At 36.6% G+C, this 23,121-nt stretch overlaps 1 protein-coding gene across 2 annotated transcripts in view; it reads left to right on the top strand.

Annotated features, from left to right (window-relative positions):
• Positions 1–23,121, top strand: part of DSE (dermatan sulfate epimerase) — a 79,705-nt gene that overhangs the window by 47,337 nt on the left and 9,247 nt on the right. The window contains exon 3 of one of the 2 annotated variants that reach the window (XM_047102535.1): positions 19,574–19,827. In XM_047102535.1, coding sequence (XP_046958491.1) covers positions 19,574–19,827 — 254 coding nt within the window. Of the gene's footprint in view, positions 1–19,573; positions 19,828–23,121 lie in introns of those variants that run through there. The other variant, XM_047102536.1, reaches the window with a different exon arrangement.

The raw sequence follows: 23,121 nt of genomic DNA, 5'->3' as shown, positions 1-23,121 counted from the left end.
TCTGGAAAACAGCATGGAAGTTCCTCAAAAAGTTAAAAGTAAAACTATCCTATGACCTAGTAATCGCACCCCAAAGTTCAAAAGCACTAATTCATGCACCCTTATGTTTATTGCAGCATATTTACAATAATCAAATTATGGAAGCAGCCCAAGTGTCCATTGATGGATGAGCGGATGGGGAGGATGTGGGGTGTGTGTGTGTGTGTGTGTGTGTGTGTGTGTGTGTGTGTGTGAAATAGAATATTATTCAGCCATAAGAAAAGTGGGGTCTTGTCATTTGCAACAACATGGATGGAGCTCAAGAGTATAATGCTAGTGAAATAAGTCAGAGAAGGACAAATACCATGTGATTTCACTCATATGTGGCATTTAAGAAACTAATGTGCAAAGAAGAAAAGAGAGATAAACCAAGAAACAGATTTTAACTATAGAGAGTAAACTGAAGGTTACCAGAGGGGAGGTAGGTCAGGGGGATGGGTGAAATAGGTGATAGGGATTAAGAGTACACTTAGGATGACCATTGAATAATGTATAGAATTGTTGAATCACTATATTATACACCTGAAACTAATATAACACTGCAGTTAACTATACTGGAATTAAAATGAAAAAACTTCATCAAATTAAAAAAAAAGAATGTGTGTGCTTTCTACAGTTGTTGGATGTAGTGTTTTATAAAAGTCAACTAAGGAGCACCTAGCTGGCTTGGTTGGTAGAGTATGTGACTCTTTTTCATTTTTAAAAAATTTCTTAATTTTTTAATTTAAATCCAAGTTAGTTAACATATAGTGTAATAATGACTTCAGGAGGAGAATTTAGTGATTCATCACTTACATATAACACCCAGTGCTCATGTCAACAAGTGCCCTCCTTAATGTCCATCACCCATTTAGCCCATCCCCTCCTCACCTCACCTCCAGCAACCCTCAGTTTATTCTCTGTATTAAAGAGTCTCTTATGGTTTGTCTCCCTCTGTGATTTTGTCTTATTTTTGCTTCCCTTCTCCTATGTTCACCTGTTTTATTTCTTAAATTCCACATATGAGTGAAATCATATGATATTTGTCCTTCTCTGACTGACTTATTTTGCTTAGCATAATATACTCTAGTTCATCCACATTGTTGCAAATGGCAAGATTTCATTCTTTTTGATTGCCGAGTAATAGTCCATTGTATGTATGTATGTATACATACATACGTGTGTGTGTGTGTGTGTGTGTGTGTGTGTGTGTGTGTATCAGTTCATCAGTAAATGGACATCTGGGCTCTTTCCATACTTAGACTATTGTTGATAGTGTAAGCATGTGACTCTTAATCTCAGGGTATTGACTTCAAGCCCTATGTTGGGCATGGAGCCTATTTAAAATAAAAAAAATAAAAAAAACGTCAATTAAGTTAAGTTGGTTGGTAATGCTGTTCAAATCTTTTGTATCCTTACTAGTTTTTTCCTTCTTGTTCTATCAATCTGTAGGAGAAGAGTATTAATATCTCCAACCACAATTGCAGATCTATTTTTTCTTTCTTTAGTTTTGCCAGTTTTTGCTTTATATATTTCTGAAGGCCAATTCATAGGGTGCCTAAACGTGGGATTGTTATATTTTCATGGCGAATCAACACATTTTCATTATAAAACATTTTTTTAAATTTCTGGTCATATTCCTTATCAAAGCCTACATTGACATTAATATAACCATTCCCACATTTTTTCTCAGTGTTTATCTTTTCTCATCCTTTGCTTAAAATCTGTTTGTTGTATCTGTAAGTTTCCATTTTGCTTTTTTTAAATACAGCCTGGCAATCTTTTTACATGGTGGATTTGTCTGTTTACATATACTGTAATCATTGATGATCGGGTTCAAGTGTTCTAACTTGGTATTTGTTTTCTATTTATCCCTTCTGTTTTTGTTCCTCTGTTTTTCCTCTCCTGTCCTCTTTTATGTAAGGCATTTTTTAGTATTTCATTCTATTGTTTCTTTTGGCTTTTAGCTATACTACTTTGAGTTACCCCAGTGCTTGCTATGAATTACATTATTTACAAGATACAAATTATACATCAGAAAAAATGTAGAAACCTTACAGCAGTATAATTCTATTTACTTCCCCTCCCCTTTTTGCTCCTATAATATATTATGCTTCTACATTTGTTGCAGACTTCACATTACATTGTTACTTATATTCTCTTCAAAGAGACACTCATCTTTCTTAAAAGTTTAGAATGACTGAATATCCATACACATATATAAATATAAATATTAGAGAAAAATGTCTTTTTATATTTGCCCCCATGGTCATCCTTTTTGGTATTCTTGATTCCTCTGAATAGAGTCTGGTTTTCATTTATCATTTCCATCAGCCTGAAGGAAATCTTTTACCATTTCATTTAGCACAAGTTTGCTGGTAACAAATTCTGTCACCTTTTAATTTATGTTAAAATTCTTTATTTCACATTCAATTTTTTTCGCCTTTATTGAGGTATAATTGAAAAGTAAAATTGTAATGTATTTAAGGTGTACAACATGATGATTTGACATGCGTATATATATATTGTGGAAAAATACCCATCATCCAATTAATTAACACATCCATCACCTCACATATTTACCTTTTTTAAAATGAGAACACTTGAGTTCTACGCTCTTAGCAAATTTTAATTATGCAATACAGTTGTGTCAACCATAGTCACTATGTTACACTTTAGCTCCTCAGACCTTATTCATATTATAGCTGAAAATTTGTACCTGTTTATTAGCCTCTCCTTGTTTCGCCTGCTCCCTACACCCTGGCAACCATCATTCTACCCTGTTCCTGTGAGTTTGACTTTTTTTTTTTTTTAAGATTTTACATAGAAGTTATACTATGTAGTATTTGTCTTTCTCTGTGTGAATTATTTCACTTAATGTCCTCCAGGTTCATCCATCTTGTCACAGATGATAAATTTCTTTTTATGGCTGAATAATATTCTTGTGTGTGTGTGTGAGAGAGAGAGAGAGAGAGTGTGTGTGTGTGTGTGTGTGTGTGTGTCAAATTTTTTTATCCATTCCTCTGCTGATGGACATGGGTTGCTTCCATACCTTGGGTATTGTGAATAATGCTGCAATAAACGTGGGAGTACAGATATCTCTTCAAGATATTGATTTAGTTTCCTTCGCATATTTACCCAGAAGTGGGATTGGCAGATCATAGGTATTTCTGTTTTTAATTTTTTGAGGAAACTCTATTCCATTTTCATGTGTCTGTACCAGTTTACATTCCCACCAGCAGTGTAGGAAAATTCCCTTTTCTCCACATCCTCACCAGCGTTTTTCTCTTGTCTTTTTGATAACAGCCATTGTAATAGGTGTAAGGTGATGTCTCGTGGTGGTTTTGATTTGCATTTTCCTGGTGATTAATGATTTGAGTACCTTTTCATTTACATGTTGCCTGTTTTTATACATTGTTTGGGGAAATGTCTGTTCAGTTCCTCTGCCCATTTATTAATTGGGTTATTATTATTATTTTTTTAAGTTGTGTGAGTTCCTTATATATCTTGGATATTAACCCATTATCAGATAAGTATTTTGCAAATATTTTCTTGAATCCCATAGGTTGCCTTTTCATTTTGCTGATGGTTTCCTTTGCTACTTTTTTTTTTTTTTTCTGAAGCGTTTAGTTTTGATGTCCTATGTGCTTGTGCTTTTGGTGTCAAATCCAAAATAGCCTTCCTAAGACCAGTATCAGAGAGCATTTTTGCTGTTTTTTTCCTAGTAGTTTTATGGTGTTAGTTCTTATGTTCAAGTTTGATCCATTTTGAGTTGATTTTTGTGTGCAGTATAAGATAGAGATTCAGTATAGTTCCTTTGCGTGAAGCTATCCAGTTTTCTCAACACCATCCATTGAAGACACTATTCTTTCCCTATTGTATATTCTTGTCTCTTCTGTCAGAAACTAATTTGCTGTATACGCATGGGTTTATTTCTGGGCTCCCTATTCTCCATTGGTCTATATGTCTGTTTGTATGCCAGGACAATACTGTCTGATTACTGTGGCTTTGTAATACTATTTGAAATCAGAAGTGTGATGATGCCTCCAGCTTTGTTGTTCTTTCTCAAGACTGCTTAGTCTACTCAGTCTTTTGTGGTTTCCTATGAATTTTAGGATTTTTTTTTCTATTTCTGTGAAAAATGCCTTTGGAATTTTGATGGGGATTGCATTGAACCTATGAGTGGTTTTGGATAGTATGGACATTTTAAACAATATTAGTTATTTCAGTTCATGAGCATGGGATAGTTCTCCATGTATTTGTATGTTCTTTCATTTCTTTCATCAATGTTTTATAATTTTCAGTGTTGAGATCACTTACCTGATTAAATTTATTCCTAAGTATTTTTTCATGCTATTATAAATGCGATGTTTTTTTTTTAATTTCTCTTTCTGATAGTTGTTAGTGTACATAAACACAGCTGATTTTTATAAATTGATTTTGTATCTTGCAACTTTATTGAATTCACTTATTCTAACAGATTTGTTTGGTAGTTTTGTTTTTTGTTTTTTTTTGTTTTTTTGGGGTTTTTTTGGTGGAATCTTTAAGTATCCCTAAAAGATACCTATAAAGTGTCCTTTATATAATATCATGTCATCTTTAAATAGAGGCAGCTTTACTTCCTTCTGATTTGGATACTCTTTTCTTTTTTTCTTTTTCTTCTTCTTCTTCTTCTTCTTCTTCTTTTTTTTTTTTTTTTTTTTTTTGTTTGCCTAATTGCTCTGGCTAGTACTTCTTTTTTTTTTTTTAATTTTTTTTAATGTTTATTTATTTTTGAGAGAGAAAGACACACACACAAAGTGTGAGTGGGTAAGGGGCTGAGAGAGGGAAACACAGAACCAAAGCTGGCTCCAGGCTCTGAGCAGTCAGCACAGAGCCCAGTGTGGGGCTCCAACTCACCAACTCAGATCATGACCTGAGCCGAAGTTGGACGCTTAACTGACTGAGCCACCCAGGCACCCCTGCTCTGGCCAGTACTTCTGACATTATGTTGAATAAAAATGGTGAGAATCAGCATCATTGTTTTGTACCTGATCTTAGAGGAAAAGCTTTTAACTTTTCCCTGTTGAGTGTAATGTTAGCTGTGGGCTTGTCATATATGGCTCTTATTATGTTTAGGTATGTTCCTTTTATGCCCAGTTTGTTGAACTTTTATGATAAAAAGATACTGAATTTAGTCAAATGCTTTTTCTTCATCTGTTGAAGTGATCATATGATTTTTACCTTCATTTTAGCAAATGTGGTATATCACATTTATTGATTTTTACATATTGAGCCATCCCTACATCCCTAAAATAAATCCTACTTGGTCATGGTGATGATCTTTTTAATGTGCCATTGAATTCAATTTGCCAATATTTTGTTGAGGATTTTTGAATCTATGTTCATCAGGGATATTGGCCTATAATTTTCTTTTTTTTACAATGTTCTTGTCTTCCCTTGGTATCAGGCTAATGCTGACCTCATAAAATGAGTTTGGAAGTATTCCATTCTCTTTTATTTTTTTGAAAGAATTGGAACAGAATTGGTTTCAATTCTTTAAATGTTTGGAAGCATTCATCAGTGAAACTATCTAGTCCTGGACTTTTCTTTGCTGAGAGCTTTTTGATTACTGATTAAATCTCCTTGCTAGTAGTTGGTCTGTTCAGATTTTCTGTTTCTTCATGGTTCAGTCTTGGTAGGTTGTGTATTTCTAGGAATTTGTCTATTCCTTTAGGTTATCTAATTTGTTGGTGTATAATAGTTCATAGTGATTTCTTTAAAAAAAATTTCTTTAATGTTTATTTTTGAGAGACAAAGGTGGGGGAGGGGCAGAGAGAGACAGAGAGACACGTGTACACAGAATCTGGAATAGGCTCCAGGCTTAGAGTTGTCAGTATAGCACAGAGCCCAATGCGGGACTCAAACTCATGAACCCCTGAGATCGTGACCAGTTCCAAAGTCTGACGTTTAACCAACTGAGCCACCCAGGCACCCTGTTCATAGTAATTTCTTATGAGCCTTGGTATTTTTGTGTCATCAGTTGTAATATCTTTCATTTCTGATTTTGAGTCTTCCTTGCTTTTTATTAGTCTAAAGATTGGACAATATTGTTTATCTTTTCAAAAAAAAACGGCTCTTAGTTTCATTGATCTTTTCTATGGTCTTTTTATTCTGTTTTATTTATTCCTGCCTCATCTTCATTATTTCCATCCGTCCATTAATTTTGGACTTAATTTGTTCTCTTTCTAATTCCTTGAGATGTAAAGTTACTTGTTTATTGGGGAGCTTTCTTTTTTCTTAGTGTAGGCTTTTATCGCTGTGAACTTCCCTCTTACATTTTTATTTAAAAAATGTTTTAAGTTTATTTATTTTAAGAGAGAGTAAGAGAGAGCATAAGTGGGGGAGGAACAGAGAGAGAGGGAGAGAGGGAATCCCAAGCAGGCCCACAACTGTCAGCGTAGAGCCTGATGTGGGGCTCAAACTCATGAACCATGAGATCATGACCTGAGCCAAAATAAAGAGTTGGCCACTTAACCAACTGAGCCACCTAGGCACCTCTGTGAACTTCCCTCTTAGAACAGTTTTTGCTGTATCCAATATGTTTTGATATGTTGTGTTTCCATTTTCATTTGTCTCAAGGTGTTTTTTTATTTTCCTTTTGTTTTCATCTTTAACTCACTGGTTACTTAGGAGCATGTTGTTTAATTTCCATCTATAATTGATTTCCAGTTTTATACCATTGTGGTTGGAAAAGATGCTTACTGGTCCAGCTCCTGGGTGGCTCAGTCATTTAAGCATCTGACTTGGGCTCAGGTCATGATCTCGTGGTCCATGAGTTCGAGCCCTGAGTCGGGCTCTGTGCTGACAGCTCAGAGCCTGGAGCCCGCTTCAGATTCTGTGTCTTCCTCTCTCTCCACCCCTCCCCCATGCACACTCTGTCTCTCTCTCTTTCAAAAATAAACATTTAAAAAAAGAAAAGATGCTTACTATGATTTCAATTTTCTTAAATTTATTAAGAGTTGTTTTGTGACCTAACATATGATCTATGCTGGAGAATGTTCCACATGGGCTTGAGAAGATTGTGTATTCTGTTACTGTTGGATGGAATGTTTTCTAGATGCCTATGTGGAGTCATCTGGTCTAATGTGTAGTTTAAGTACAATTTTCCTTCCTGATTTTTTTTTGTCTGGATGATCTATTCATTGTTGAAAGTGGGGTATTGAAATTTCCTACTATTACTGTATTGCTGTTCATTGCTGATTACTGTATTGCTAATGATCTGTTAATATTTGCGGGCTCAAACTTGAAACAGTGAGATTATGACCTGAGCTGAAGTCAGAACACTTAACTGACTGAGCCACCCAGGCACCCCTGATAACTTTACTTTTAACACATACAAAAGCTCTACATTTTTACACTCTTCCCCACCACATTTTATGTTTTTGATGTCATAATTTACATTTCTTTACCCCATTTACATTTTTAAATATTGTGCATCTATTAAAAAATTATTATATAATTATTTTTTATGTTCTTTTAAAATTTATACTAAAGTTCTAAGTGATTTACTCACAACCATTACAACATTAGAGTATTCTGAATTTGGGTATATATTTATTTTTACCTGTGAGTTTTATACTTTCCTATGTCTTCGTGTTAGTAATTAGCATCCTTTCGTTTCAACTTGAAGAATTCCCTTTAATACTTCCTGTAAGGCTGGTTAGTGGTGATGAGCTCCTTCAGCTTTTGTTTTGTTCAGCTTTATCTCTTCTTCATTTCTGAAGGACGACTTTGCTGGGTAGAGTATTTTTTGATTGGCAGGGTCTTTGTTGTTGTTGTTGTTGTTGTTGTTGTTAGTATTATTATTAAAACATTTTGAATATGTCATCCCACTCCCTTCTGACCTGAAAGGTTTCTGCAGATAAATCTGCTCATAGTCTTAGGGGGGTTCCTAAGTATGTTAACGACTTACTTTTCTATTGCTACTTTATGATTCTTTCTTTATCTTTTATTTTTGACAATTTAAATGTATCTTGTGGGTCTCTTTAGATTCATCTTTTTTTAACCCTTTGAGCTATTTGTATCTGGATGTCTGTTCATTTCTCCCCCAATTTAGCCATTATTTCTTTGAATAAACTTCTGTCCCTTTCTCCCTTTTTTCTTTCTGATACCCCTATAATGTTTCTATTGGTCCTCTTCATAGTGTCCTTTAAGTCCCTTAAGCTGTCTTTCCGTTTTTTTCTTTTTTTTCTTCTCTGGCTGGATGAATTCCACTACCCTGTCTCTAAGCTTACTGTTCCTTTTTTCCACTTGAGCTAGTCTGCTGATGAATTCTTCTGTCAAATTTTTCAGTTTCATTGTTATATTTTTCAGCCCTGTGATTTGTTTGGTACTTTTAATATTTTCTTTTTGTTGAAATTCTTACTTATTTCATACATTGCCCTCCTGACTTTGGTAAACATCTTTATGACTATTGCCTATCTATCAGGCAAGCATTCATCTGTATTTCATTAAGATTGCTTCCTAGAGATTTATCTCATTCTTTTGGGGAACATATTGCCCTGTTTGTTCATTTCGTTTTGAATCAAATCCCAAACATTCATTTCACTTTAGTATTTATTTGACATATATTTAATTTGAAATATTTGAAACATTTACATAGTTCACAATGTGCCATATCAGAATCCTATTACATACGATCCTTGAGAAAACAACCTTATACATATGTGCTTTTGTCTTTGTGGAGCTGTATTTCTGTAAGTAATAGGTCAAAAGATAAAATGTTTATATAATTTTGTTAAATTATTGCTAAACTCTACCCTATAGGATTTGTACTATTTTGCACCTCTAACAGCATTTTGACAGTGACCTCATTTCTCTACAGCTTTTACTAGAGTGTTTGTCATAGTTTGATATTTTACTAATCTGGATGTTACCTTATTGTTGATTTAATTTACATTTCTTTTATTATGAGATGAGAATTTGGGAGGGGAGATATATTTACCTTTCTTTTTTGTTAACTGTCTTCTGTTCATTTTTCTAATGACATTATGATTTTTTTTTTAATTTTAAGAGTTTTTTGTATGTTTGGATAAGTGTAGTTGTATTCAAGGTATATGATGCAGGTATTTTTTCCCAGTTTGTTATTTGTGTTTGACTTTGCTTGTGGTATTTTTTTCCCCTATGCAAAAGTTCTTTTAAAAGTTCTATATGGCCAAAAACGATCACTTTATTTTTCTGTGCTTTCTGTTTTTGAGTCATGGTTGGAAAGGTTTTCCTTCCTTAGGTCACAAAGGAATTCATCCATTTTTTCTTCTAAGAGTACTGTGATTTCATATTTTACATTTAGATGCCTAATTTATTTAGAGTTTATTTTGTTGTATTCCATGAGGTTTGGATTCAGTTTTATCTTTTTTTCAAATGACTGTCCAGTTGTTCCAAAAAACTTGTTTAAAGATACTTCTTTTTCCTGTTGATTTTTGATGCGACCTTTATCATGTGCCAAATTTCCACATTTCTGTTTTGCTTCATTTGTGTGTCTTTCTGTTCATATGTCAGTACCACTCTGTTTTGATTAGTGAAGCTTTAGAGCATGTTTTCTTCTCCGCAGAGCTAGTTACCCTCCATCATTGTTCTTTTAATTGACCTCCTTGGCTATTCTTGCATGCTTAATTTTTGTAATCAAATTGACGATTTTAAGGCATTGTTTCTTACATGATCATTGTATGCTTGCATAGTCATTGAAGCAATGACGCAATAAGCTGTCCTGCTGAACCCTTTGAAACATATTTTACATTAACGTATAAATGTGTATGTGTGTAACACATAAGTGTGTTTCTACTTATAAAATACCAAGATACTTTTTTAAATGTGCAAAAATCATTCGAATAAACTTTGTGAACAATATAGGCAAGTCTGTGTTATTCTCTCCTATTCTTTGTAGGTTTCACAGTTTTTCCATTATAATGGGTTCTTTGATAGTTTTTCATTAGAATTTGATAGGTAAGGACTAGGGTCCTTTGAGCTCTGCCATTCCAATGAAACAGAGGTCTTGTTATCAAATTCGAATCATCTTGCCTATCATGTTTCTCCCCCTTATCTTTTCAGGCTGGACACTAGCCCAGGCTGGACACTAGCCCACTGGTCAGCTAAAAGGGATTACAATCATAAAAGCTATTTGATTCTATTTAAATAGATTGTGCTTGGATGGCACACTTGGATGTTTGGTTAAGACTTGTGTCAGTGAACTAAACATTGGAATAATGGCATAGCAGTGCCTTTTCCCATTTAACAACACTATTCATTTAGCTTGGTATATTTTGACATTCAAATTAATTAATTTTCTCTACACATTATTTAGAATATTTTCTTAAGTAAAAAAGAATATTCTCTTTAATTTCTGCTTTCACATAAGTGATTCCTCAATATTCTGCTTGAGTGAAGCCAACCTAAACTAAATTTTTGTATTTTAGATTTTAAAATTTGGGATACTGAATTCTCATCTTTAAAATGAAATTAAGTGGTAATGTTTTGCTGTACTGAATCTAGTAATTTAATGAATATAGAAATAAAGATAGTGGGAGAAAATGTCTTTTATTTTTTAGGGGTGATAAGATATTTTTCCTGAAGGTCTCTTAATGTATATATATTCCTTCCAGCAATACTTTTTACCAAGTAGGGAATAAAGTAGATGTTAAAAAGGAAGCTCACTGACCATTTCTGTTTATTGTAGCCCTGTCCTGCTTAAGGGGCTAAAGGTTCTGAACATGCAAGTTCAGGCCCACTATCCCCTTCACCAACCGTACCTGGAGTAGAATATTGGGAGCCCCAGGCTCAGTGGATGTCTGTGGAGAGAGAAAGAGTTGTTTCAGGCATTCCTCATGATTGGTATCTCATGTTCCTTGGGTGGGTGTTGAGCAACCATATGGACACAGAATCATAGTATCTCTTCTAACGTCTGCCTTTTTTCCCCACATTTCTTGCCTTGTATCTGCCTTGGTGTCATGAAAATGGCAGGACTTGGAACCCTGTAATGTATTTCAGCCGAAGTGCCCTTCTGCCTGGCTCTTGGTAGGTCTGTTAACTCTAGCACTTTCTTCTGACCAGTTCTTATTGCAAACTTGGTGACTTTCTTTGAAAGCACTGTGCTTTTCCTCACTAAGAAGTAAAATGATTCTAGATTCAGATGATCTTGGATGCCATTCTTGGTTCCACCATTTAACTTAACTGTGTGATCTTAAGCATGTAATTTTCCTGTCTCTAAATACTACTTTTATAGCTTATAAAATGGACATGTAATACCTAATGTGAGTTTTGAAGATTAGATGAAATAAAGTACATAAAGGGCTTGGCACATGCCATGCACTTAATATGAAGTACAACATCTCTGTTTCCTCCCAGTTATAAATAGTGAATTTTGCTTGATGATGCAAATGCCACTCTTAGCCACCTGATCAAACACTTGGAATATGGACACCAAGGCAGGCCAGAATTTAGCTGAATATGCCCCTTGGATACCTGGCCACCCACTCAGAGGCCCCCACATCAAGTCTCTCTAAATTCCAGGTTTATTCTGCTCTCCTTGGAAAGTCACTGTCGAGGCCCCAGTGTGCTTCACAGGCAAGGCCACACGGCTTAGAAATCCACTTCCTTTGGCTAAATTTTATAGGAATAACTTACAATATTTAATGTATTACTGACATTTAACATTCATAGTTAGTTTTCATGTTTAACTTACGGAAGGAAAAAAGATGAATCACAGCTGCCATTAGTCATGTTTTAAAAACAGTGGTACTACATGACTCTCCTAACTTATTGGAAGGTGTTTCTAAGCACACAAAGGCAATTGATTGAAAACTGAATGACTTTCTATCACATTACTGTCTTCAGGGTGCTTTTAGAGTGAATAGACTAATTTACATCTTAAGGTAGAATTGACCTTATTTTGGCATATTTGGGTGGTGTGACCCAGGGCACACAGTAAGCAGAGGTGTGTCTAATATACAGTAGACACAACAGCCGTGAAGCTGGTAAAAGTGAAGTTGGTACTGCTCCAGCCTGTAAAGTTTACCCTTGGGAATAATTTCTGAAGTGTTCATTGCTATGTTCTACATTTAAATTCCTAATTATTTTAAAGCTTCTTTCATTTTTCTTAAATTTATATTGCTATAAATATCAAGTCTAAAACCAGATTTTGTTAACATAAAAAGAAAATTTTTTTAATGTTTATTTTTGAGAGAGAGAGAGACAGACAGACAGAGCAGGAGCGGGGGAGGGGCAAAGAATCTAAAGCAGGCTCCAGGCTCTGAGGGGTCAGCACAGAGCCTGACAGGGGGCTCAAACTCGTGAACTGTGAGATCGTGACCTGAGCCGAAGTTGGATGCTTAACCAACTGAGCCACCTGAAAGCCCCTAAGCCAGATTTTTTAACATGAATCTTCTGTATGAATTTACTAAATATTTTATAGGTTAATAAAACTAAATGTTACCTCAAAATGAGAAAAAGGATTGTTTTTGAGTTCTGCTTTTTGTAAAAGCTAAACAAGCAGTAGAGCTTCATTTAAACATGCTTATAAAAATGTATGAATTTGCCTATACCATGGATCAAATCATGACCTTCAAGATATAGTTACATATGGAAAAGTATGACATAAAATTGTTAGGCTGTAAAATGTGCTAGAAAACAGGACTAATAACCATAATAACATTGTAAAGGGAGTTAGGAGTTGTCCCATTGTTTCTAGTATTTATTTTTTCTATACTATTGATTCATTTAAATACCAGTGATTTTTTGACCCCTCTTAGATTTTAAACACCAAACTTCTGTTATTCCAAGCATTTACCTTAACAGTGTTTGTGTAAATGAAATAACATAAAAGTAGAGTATTCTGTGAACCTTGTAATACTAAATGTTAATCTTTTCACAGATGGTTATTTTGAAAGACTATGTATCTATTAGAGCTATAAGAAAAAAATTTAAATACAGTCATTTGATCATAAATCTATAGAAATAAAAATAGATGCCAATATTATTATTAAGCTTCTTTTTACTCGTTTTATCAAGTAAACTGTCCAATTTTAAGTATGACTGCTTAGAATGCCCACTGTGTACTCTGTACATAATAGATGGTTCAAAAGGCGTTTATGATAATGGAGGCAGTCTGTTCATATAAAACTATTATAAAAATTTGGATCAATGAAGCTATTGCATTTTGGAAAGATTTTTATGCCACTTTTCTTCCTTTTGTAGCCATCTTGATTCATGGAAGCAGCACATCTTGATAACCTCTATTCCTCTCCTCACCAACACCATACCCCCAACCTAGGCCATTAATAGTTCATTTTTGTGTTCATATCCTTCTGTTTCACATAAATTCACTTAAACTTATCTCTGAAAGTGGTCTAGGCAGCTTTTTAAAAACTTTTTAGAGTCAGAACTCTTTTACACTCTTAAAAATTAATGAAAACATCAAAGAGCTTTGTGAAGACTATACCTATTGATATTTACTATATTAAAAATTAAAGCTGAAAGATATTTAAAATATGTATGCGTTCATTTTAAAGGTTCATTTTTTTTCCTTTTAGGGTGAGAGGTCCATTTTGTATTAACATTAACATAATTTTAGGAAGAAATAACTATACTTTTTTAAAACAAAGCATTTAGCACAAAAGAGATCTTGGTTGCTCATTCTTGCAGATTTTGCATGTCTACTGTATTCAGTCTGTCACAGTGTGGTGTTTTGGTTTCTATATATGAAGAAAACACAACCACTTGATATCAATATGGGCTTGAAAAGGACAGAGTTTTTAAGAATCTTTTCAGAAAATTATGGATATTCTTTGATTCTATACTAGAACTTGACAAGTAGGAGTTGCATAAAAGTTGGGTTTTTTTTTATTTTTTTAAATTTTCTTTTTTCAACGTTTTTTATTTATTTTTGGGACAGAGAGAGACAGAGCATGAACGGGGGAGGGGCAGAGAGAGAGGGAGACACAGAATCGGAAACAGGCTCCAGGCTCCAAGCCATCAGCCCAGAGCCTGACGCGGGGCTCGAACTCACGGACCGTGAGATCGTGACCTGGCTGAAGTCGGACGCTTAACTGACTGCGCCACCCAGGCGCCCCAAAAGTTGGTTTTAAATGGACTCTGATTCATAAAAGTATGGGATCTGAAGCCATGTTAATGAACTCCCATCTTTTAATTAGTAGAATAATCCATTGGTAGATTTTGCACGTCCAGGGGATCTTTTATCTGTGCATGGTTTTATAATACCTTGCCTTTTTTATTTTGAATGTTTGCTTGCTGAGTTATTCCAGTCTTCCAAGTGTTGATGTATTTAGTTATACAGTATAAAAATAAATCACATTTGTTATTACTGACCTCATCAGAAAAACTTTTATGTACTGGTAAACTCTTAAGCACATGGCAGTAGATACACGTTTTCTAAAATTCTTATTTTCTCTTGGAAGCTCCAATTTAGTCATTGGAGCCAGCAAAGGCTTTCAATTTTCTTTGAGCCGGCAGGCTTCTTCATCTTAAAGAAAACTTCCACTTAAATACCTAAGTCTAAATAATTGCAATTTGTCAGTTTGTCATTTTCTCACATAAAAATGATGTTTCATGGAAAAAAAAAAAAGGAGCTACTTCAGCTCTTAATGCATAGTTTCTTTTCATTGTGATAGTTACTGACTTTGGTGTCCACTGTGCTTTTTACATAGTTTTCATTTCATCACACAGAATATGGAAAAGAGATATACTCAAAGATTTGAGATTTGATAAAATTAATAATCTTCACACTTTATCAAGGATATTCTTTTTTTAATTTTTTTTAATGTTTATTTATTTTTGAGGGAGGGAGAGAGAGCACAAGCAGGGGAGAGGCAGAGAGCGGGGGAGACAGAGAATCCCAAGCAGGCTCCAAGCTGTCAGCACAGAGCCCAAAGCGGGGCTCAAACTTGCAAATTGTGGGATCGTGACCTGAGCCTAAGTCAAACACTTAACTGACTGAGCCACCCAGGTGCCCCCTTTATCAAGAATATTCTTAAGTAAAACTGGCTTGTGTGTGTGTCTGTGTGTGTAGCTTAGAGTTCATGACAGTATGCAGAATCAGGCAAGGATTGCTAGAGCAGTTTGGTACCTCTGCTGGACTCTTGCTTAAGGTGCCAGTGTTTTTAACCTGTAAGTGCTGTGGCACCATCAGTGCAAATGTCAGCATATAACGTATTTGTATTATCGGGAAACTAATTTTTACTTGAGGATTCCCTCAAAGAGTCTCTAAGGCCCTGGAGATCCATGGACCTTACTTTAAGAATGGCCTGTAAGGGAAGAAGGTATAGTTTATAAAAAGAGGGCTACAGTAAACATTTTTCTAACCCTCCTCTTAACTGACTCGCCAGTGAAATTAGCCTCCATTCCTTGTGTCATCTGGCAGCAACTCTCACAAAATGCTGAATGTCAAGGTTGGTCAGCTGTCCTCTGCTATGTCCATTCATCTCTGTTCCCACCAGCAGAGTGAAGTGTTTTTGCAAATACCAGTTGTATTCTCAAATGACTTTATGCCAATGCCATCAATACTTTAGTTACACAATTTTAATATTGTGTGAGTAAGTAGGAGTTCAAAAAGAAAAAACTTAGTGTTTCTAAAACTAAAATGCTTTGGAATGACTTACTGTAAAAGATTGCTATCATATAATTTACTGTGGATGAGATTTGTAAAAGGTTAGGGAAAAACATGCAAATCTGGAAGGATTCTGCATTCCTTCACAAATATCTTTGATTTCTATATTATAAAGAAACTAAAGCTTGCAATTATGATGATGTGTTGTGTGTGTTCTTTGCAGGAAAGAACAATGAAACCAATCTTTAGACTCACATTTTTTTATTTTTTATTTATTTACTTATTTTTTTAATTAAAAAAAAATTTTTTTTTTATTTGACGTTTATTTATTTTTGAGACATAGAGAGACAGAGCATGAACAGGGGAGGGTCAGAGAGAGAGGGAGACACAGAATCTGAAACAGGCTCCAGGCTCCAAGCTGTCAGCACAGAGCCCGATGCGGGGCTCGAACTCACAGACTGTGAGATCATGACCTGAGCCGAAGTCGGTCGCCCAACCAACTGAGCCATCCAGGCACCCCTCACATTTTTTTTTTAAAAAAGGCTTTTATCTCACCTTCAAAAGATTAATGAATGTATGTACATACGGATATGTTAAGCTGAAGTAAAATTCATAAATTAATACCTGTATCTTTTTTTTTTAATGATTCACCACTTAACCAACTTTTCCAGTAGATTTGCTGACCAGTAGTGAGAGTCACATTGAATCAGATAGTTACTTTGCGGCTATCCATGTGCTAGAAGCAAATTTCCTTTGGTTTCCATGATAGTAAAATATGCTCTCTCCCATCATTGCACTTTGAATCTGTGGCTGGGTCAAATTGTATTGGTAAAGTATTTAGATAACCTTTTAGAAATATAACTCTTACAGGTCAGATTTCATAATGATACAGTGATGAGCCGGATGGTATCAGCTTTTTTTCAAAGTCAGTATACTAGCATTTTGTTGAGTTGGGAACTGCCTGGAATAAGCAAGTATATGGGGGCATCTTGGGGATTTCATAGTTTGCCTAATTTCATAAATTGCATAATAATACTTCCTGAAGGATGAGAATTATAATAATAAGTGTTCTTTGATCTACGAAAATAAGTTCCCTGGTCAATCAGATGTGTCAGGATTGGGGCGATGGTAGCGGTTCACTGATGTCAGCTCTACCATGGCCAGGTACGTATGCTGTCGTTAATAGATGCATCGTGACATGGTGCAGAGACATGGGCTGGGAAACAAATGGCCTGGACTCTCTGCCTGGCTTGCTTAGCAACCACCAGGAGTCAGTGAAGACTGTGTTCCTAACTCCCTAACAGTGAGCTTGCAGGATAAGTTGTTTTCCCTGGAAGTGGAGGGTTCATTCATACTCTTCACACTGTTAACAGTGTGGCGTGGTTTTGTAGGCCTGTTCCTTCTTTTTTCCTTTTTTTCCAAAAATGTTTACTGAGTATCTGCGGTGTGTCAGACACTGTTGTAGGCTTAAGGATCCTATAGTGAATACAGTAGAGGCAAAAATAAAACCCTGCACTTGTAGAACTTAACACCTGGTAGAGGATACATATACATATGTATATGTATACATACATATACATGTACATGTACATACACAATCACACATACATACATGTATACATACACAAATGCTAAGAGGACAAAAAAAGTGACAAAGGGAAATGAGATACTGTTAGTTGGAATTCTGCAGGGTGACCATAGAAGGCAACATTAAGATCATGTCTTTTTTTTTTTTTCAATATATGAAATTTATTGTCAAATTGGTTTCCATACAACACCCAGTGCTCATCCCAAAAGGTGCCCTCCTCAATACCCATCACCCACCCGCCCCTCCCTCCCACCCCCCATCAACCCTCAGTTTGTTCTCAGTTTTTAAGAGTCTCTTATGCTTTGGCTCTCTCCCACTCTAACCTCTTTTTTTTTTTCCTTCCCCTCCCCCATGGGTTTCTGTTAAGAGTGAAAACATATGGTATCTGTCTTTCTCTGTATGGCTTATTTCACTTAGCATCATACTCTCCAGTTCCATCCACATTGCTACAAAGGGCCATATTTCGTTCTTTCTCATTGCCATGTGGTACTCCATTGTGTATATAAACCACAATTTCTTTATCCATTCATCAGTTGATGGACATTTAGGCTCTTTCCACAATTTGGCTATTGTTGAGAGTGCTGCTATAAACATTAGGGTACAAGTGCCCCTATGCATCAGTACTCCTGTATCCCTTGGGTAAATTCCTAGCAGTGCTATTGCTGGGTCATAGGGTAGGTCTATTTTTAATTTTCTGAGGAACCTCCACACTGTTTTCCAGAGTGGCTGCACCAGTTTGCATTCCCACCAACAGTGCAAGAGGGTTCCCGTTTCTCCACATCCTCTCCAGCATAAGATCATGTCTTTCATACAAACTCCTAAAAGAAGGCTATAGTCTAGAGGAAGTGGTCTCTCAGGACATTTTTGTGTGTGTGAAGAGAGAGAGAATCTTAAGCAGGCTCCATGGTCAGCCCAGAGCCTGATGTGGGGCTTGAACCCATCATCTTGGGATCATGACCTGAGCTGAAATCAAGAGTTGGCCGCTCAGCTGACGGAGCTGCTCAGGTGCCCCTTTCAGAACATTTTCAAGTATCCTTGTCCTGGAATCTCTGGGGTTTGCATGGGAGAAATACTGCATCTTAGTTTTCATGGACTCTAACTGAAATTTAGCATTTCTTCCAAATGATGGACATAGGTAACCGCTATAGTAATATTGGGAGAACTTGTGACTTTGTTGCAGAGAGATATTTTCGTGTCCCATTATAGGTATTGTAGACACTCTTGCTTATGCTCATCACGACTTATAAATTATGGTAGTTCCTATCTCTACTGTTAAATCTTGGTTTTTAGTGCCGTAATAAAGAAGCACAGAGATCACAATTTTTAAAAACTCTCTATTAATAGTTAGATGTCAAAGTAATAGTTTTCCTTATATCCCTACGTATTCTATCTTATGAATTTTAGAGCGTTGAGAAAGAGGCTGAGGCTTCACCAGATTGCCAAGAGGTCAGGAGGTTCCTGGCATAGAAATATTAAGCTTTCATTTAATCCCCAATCGAGAATTTTCTTCAACCTCCCAACCGTACAGCACTTCCTTCACTTGTGTCCTTCTCCTAGAGATTAGTCACATACATCTTGAGATGGTTTGGGCTTTCTGGATAGTTCCGTAGAATTGTGATTGTGAAAGATCCCTTTTAAAAAGCTTCCTCTGTAATGCGGGCCACACAGTATTAAAACACTTGCAGAATAATGTAGCAAGTTAAGCAGAAAGTTGGCTTCCTAGAAAGTGACGGTTTCATATTTCACAGGTCAGCTTTTACATTTCTCTGGAAGTTATTACTCAAAGGACCTAGAGGCAGTGCAGTTCATCTTAAGAGAAAGAACAAGATGTAGAAATCTGAGTTAGAATCAGTTCATTTCACTCACTTTAACTAGATTTCATAGGCTGTGATACCTTCACCTTGACCTGCCTATGGGAAATAAGATGGGATGTACATGTTCCACTGGTTTGGCAAGAAAGCCCTAAGAATAAAACTGAGAACCTCTTACACAGGTAAAAAGGGGAGGGTGAGTATTGGTGAAATGGGTACTCCTGAGAATTTTGCCCTGCCACTACATGTTATATGCTTTAGATCTCTTTGACCATATCCTTCTACCTCTCGTCGAAAGTAAAAAGTCAAAAGTAAAAATTCTCAACATCTTGATGTTGCCAGAAATCTGAGAGAAAAAAAATCATTTGTTCTGTAATTTTCCCATGAGACAAGCCTTATGCTTGTGTCTACTGTGGAAGGAAGCTAATTGTGAGGCACTAAACCTCTTGGACTGTGTCTTCAGTGGTGCCCTTTCCTTCTAAGAAACAGATACTTGAAAAGTGGGATGAACGCTCTAAGACCCTTGCACTCAGTCACGTGGTTGATTTTCCTCTGCAGGCTGGTGAAAGACGCTCCTTGGGATGAAGTCCCGCTTGCTCACTCCCTGGTTGGTTTTGCCACTGCCTATGACTTCTTGTACAACTACTTGAGTAAGACACAGCAGGAGAAGTTTCTTGAAGTGATTGCCAATGTCTCGGGATATATGTATGAAACTTCATACCGAAGAGGATGGGGATTTCAGTACCTCCACAATCACCAACCCACCAACTGCATGGCCTTGCTCACGGGAAGCCTAGTTCTGATGAATCAAGGTGCGTGTGGACACAATCGAGGGGATGCCCAAGCCAATATCAGTCACAGTTGCCTTGAAAGCAGAGCATTTTTGTACCTAGCCTTAGTATATATGTTCATAGTCAGATCCCAACTAAGTTCATGAGATGAAGTAATACCTAGGATATCCCTTAGAGAATTGAGACACATCTCTTTCCTCATTTCTGCTAGTTATATTAGCCTGCAGGTTATTTAAGTAAGGCTTCTGATTGTGCCAAGCCATATCCTTACAGCACACCGTCAGTGGTGAAAATTCATTTTCCCAGAGAATTTTGACAGTGAAGACAGCCATCCTGGATAAATGGAGTTTTTAGTTTTATTCATTCATTCATTCATTCATTCAAATTTGTATTTAAATTGTAGTTAGTTAACATGCAGTATAATATTGGTTTCAGGAGTAGAACCTAGTGATTCAGCACTTAAACATAACACCCAGTGCTGTCTTCCATAATACCCGTCACCCATCTTACCCGTCTCCCACGTACGTCTCTCCTTCAACCCTCAGTTTGTTCCCTGTCTTTAAGAGTCTCTTGTGATTTCCTTCTCTCTCTCCCTTTTTATTTTTCTCCCTTCCCATATGTTCATCTTTTTAAAACCTAAGTGGGTGGTTTATTATTTGAAATGACTGTTCTTTGCAAATAGATGTCTATCATTACAACACTATTTTTTTTCTCTAAAGAATTGAAACAACCAATCTAGATCATTTAGCTCAAACTTGGAAGTGACTTTTGTGGATCACATAGCTACTTTGCATTAACGTATTATGTAATTGCTGATATTACATTTTCTTTGCTTCTATAATTCTGACTTAATTACAACACCTGTGAAAGTCTACAAATGATTAAATAAGACTGTATTTAAGAAAAGCAGCCCTAAGATCACAGTGAATTAGTAGGATACTAAATATATACTTGGAATAGGCAAATCTAACAGAACTCTTGACTACTTCCCCATGAGATTTAGTATGCATTTTGTAGATTATCCAACATCAGATTTCCTCAAGTCTAGCTTTCTCCCTTGTCTTACCAACCAGCCATCACTTTTAATTAGTCTTAGAGGAAAAGAAACTAACATTGCCTAAGCATATGACACGTGCTAATCCTTGTCCCTGTTTTATTTAATTATCGCACTAGCCATATAAGGTAGCTGGGATTTGGACCTAGTTCTGGCCAAACTCAAAGTTCACTCTCTTTCCATTACATTTTGTTGCCTCTCTTGGAATAGAGATTCAGTTTGTAGTAATTTAAGGAAAGCTTTAAGAGGGTAGAGTTTCATCCTAGCTCCCTTTGTCCCCTACTCTTACAAAAACAAACAAGATTTAAAAGATGAAAATGCAAATTAATTAATTAATTAATTAAAAAAATGAAAGATTAAAATGCAAACCTTCAAAGTATTTATAAATCCCAATGCCTGTGGAATGACATCATCATGAAATGGTGGAAGGAACCCAAGATGAGCTAGGTCTCAGCCCGGGTCCTTGGTTTTAGCCCAATATAGTGTTATTTCTTTATATAAATGTTTAGTTCTTTAGTAGCAGGAAGAGAGCTTACTTCTTCATTCTTTGTGGTAGATAAAATTGTTCCAGAAAGTATGCAGGCATCGAAAATACTGGTTCAGATTGGATCAAAATGTGTAGTTCTCCCCTGGCAGGAGTTTTCATTGTGCATTTATTTTGTGATTACAGTTCTGGTTGCTCAGAACTATGGGATACAGTCTTACAGAACCCCCACATAGGCAGTGTACGCCTTTTTTTTTTTTTAAGTTTATTTATTTTTGAGAGAGAGAGACAGCTGGGGAGGGGCAGAGGAGAAGGGCACAGAGGATCTGAAGTGGGCTCTGTGCTGATAGTAGAGAGCCCGATGCGGGGCTTGAACTCACAAACTGTGAGATCATGACTTGAGCCGAAGTCGGAGGCTTAACCGACTGAGGCTTTCAGGTGCCCCAGCAGTGTACACATTTATGAGATGATTGGACAGACGAAGAGGTGAAATCTCTGGCCCTGCACATCTCAGTTAATAATCAGGCTTACAGTCCTGGCTTTGTTGGCATACCCACTACCTTTAGGGGCTACCTCACAGGCTGGTTCAACAATCCTGCGTCCTCCAGACCAGCCTCGTAGATACTGACTAGGTAGCTTAGTGTATCAGTAGTTCTCAGCAGACTCACATAAAATCTCAAAAGTGGGAGAATCAGAACTCGGTGCACAGGGACCGCAAGATCACACATAAGCAGTTTACACATCAGTTGCAAAGAAGATAGATGTGAAATGTTTAAGTGATTATGCAATAGTTATAATAGCAACAGAGAATAAAGTAAGAGGTACTATGAAGCTATGGTTAAATATCAATTGAGTGTATTAAGTTTGAATTCAGGAAAACAGTCTTCTTTAGGTGGGTTAGAGAAGGTTCATAGAACTTTGAAAGATTGACAGGGTATGGATAATGAAAATAATGAAGCACATTCCAGGCAAGGTCTATATGGATGGTAGATAAACACAGAGCATAGCATCAATAACAATCCCAGCACCTCATATTGACAGATTTGAAGTTCACAAAGGTAGACATTGCCTCATATCTCCTGAACAAGGTTGTTGTAAGGAAAAAATAAGGAAAAGCTAGGTAATGCAATATCAGGGAGCAGTAAGTTAGCAGGCCTGATTTTAAGCATCACATTAGTGTCTGGTTGGAGATGGTAGATATGGAGAAGAAAAAGATGATGACTGGAATTTTTATTTTTTTAATGTTTGTTTATTTTTGAGAGAGGGCACGCAAGCAGGGGAGGGGCAGAGAGAGAGGGAGACAGAGAATCCGAAGCAGGCTCCGTGCTGGCGTATTTTGCCCCTGACGTGGGGCTCCAGCAGTCCTCGAACTGTGAGATCATGACCTGAGCCGAAGTTGGATGCTCAACTGACTGAGCCACCCGGACACCCCTGGAATTTTAAACCCTAATGATTAGAGAATGGAAACTGAAAACTCTCCAGAAGACTGGCATGTCAGGTGTAGAGCTGGATAGGAGGAGTCAATGTACAATTAACAGTCACCTCTGCAAAAGCTGAGCCTGAGAACAGTGCTGCCCTCATGAGATGGGAGCCCGGTCCTGCATAGCCTGGGACCTTGGATTTAGGCTGGGGTCGGTGGTCCCTGGGCCCCTGGAAGCCCTCACCCCCAGCACATGCAGTAAGCTGTGGCAGTGTTTGGCACTGGTGATCACACACATGTCTGTGGGGGTGAAGCCACAAAACTCCATCCACATCAGGAGGCAATGAGCTTAATTTT

Source organism: Lynx rufus, unplaced genomic scaffold, assembly GCF_022079265.1.
Source record: "Lynx rufus isolate CCGP_SWC_20201006 ecotype Redwood Valley unplaced genomic scaffold, mLynRuf1.p SCAF_6, whole genome shotgun sequence".
NCBI lineage: Eukaryota > Metazoa > Chordata > Mammalia > Carnivora > Felidae > Lynx > Lynx rufus.
Note: the sequence above shows the minus strand (reverse complement) of the source record. Positions and strands in the feature narration are given on the sequence as shown.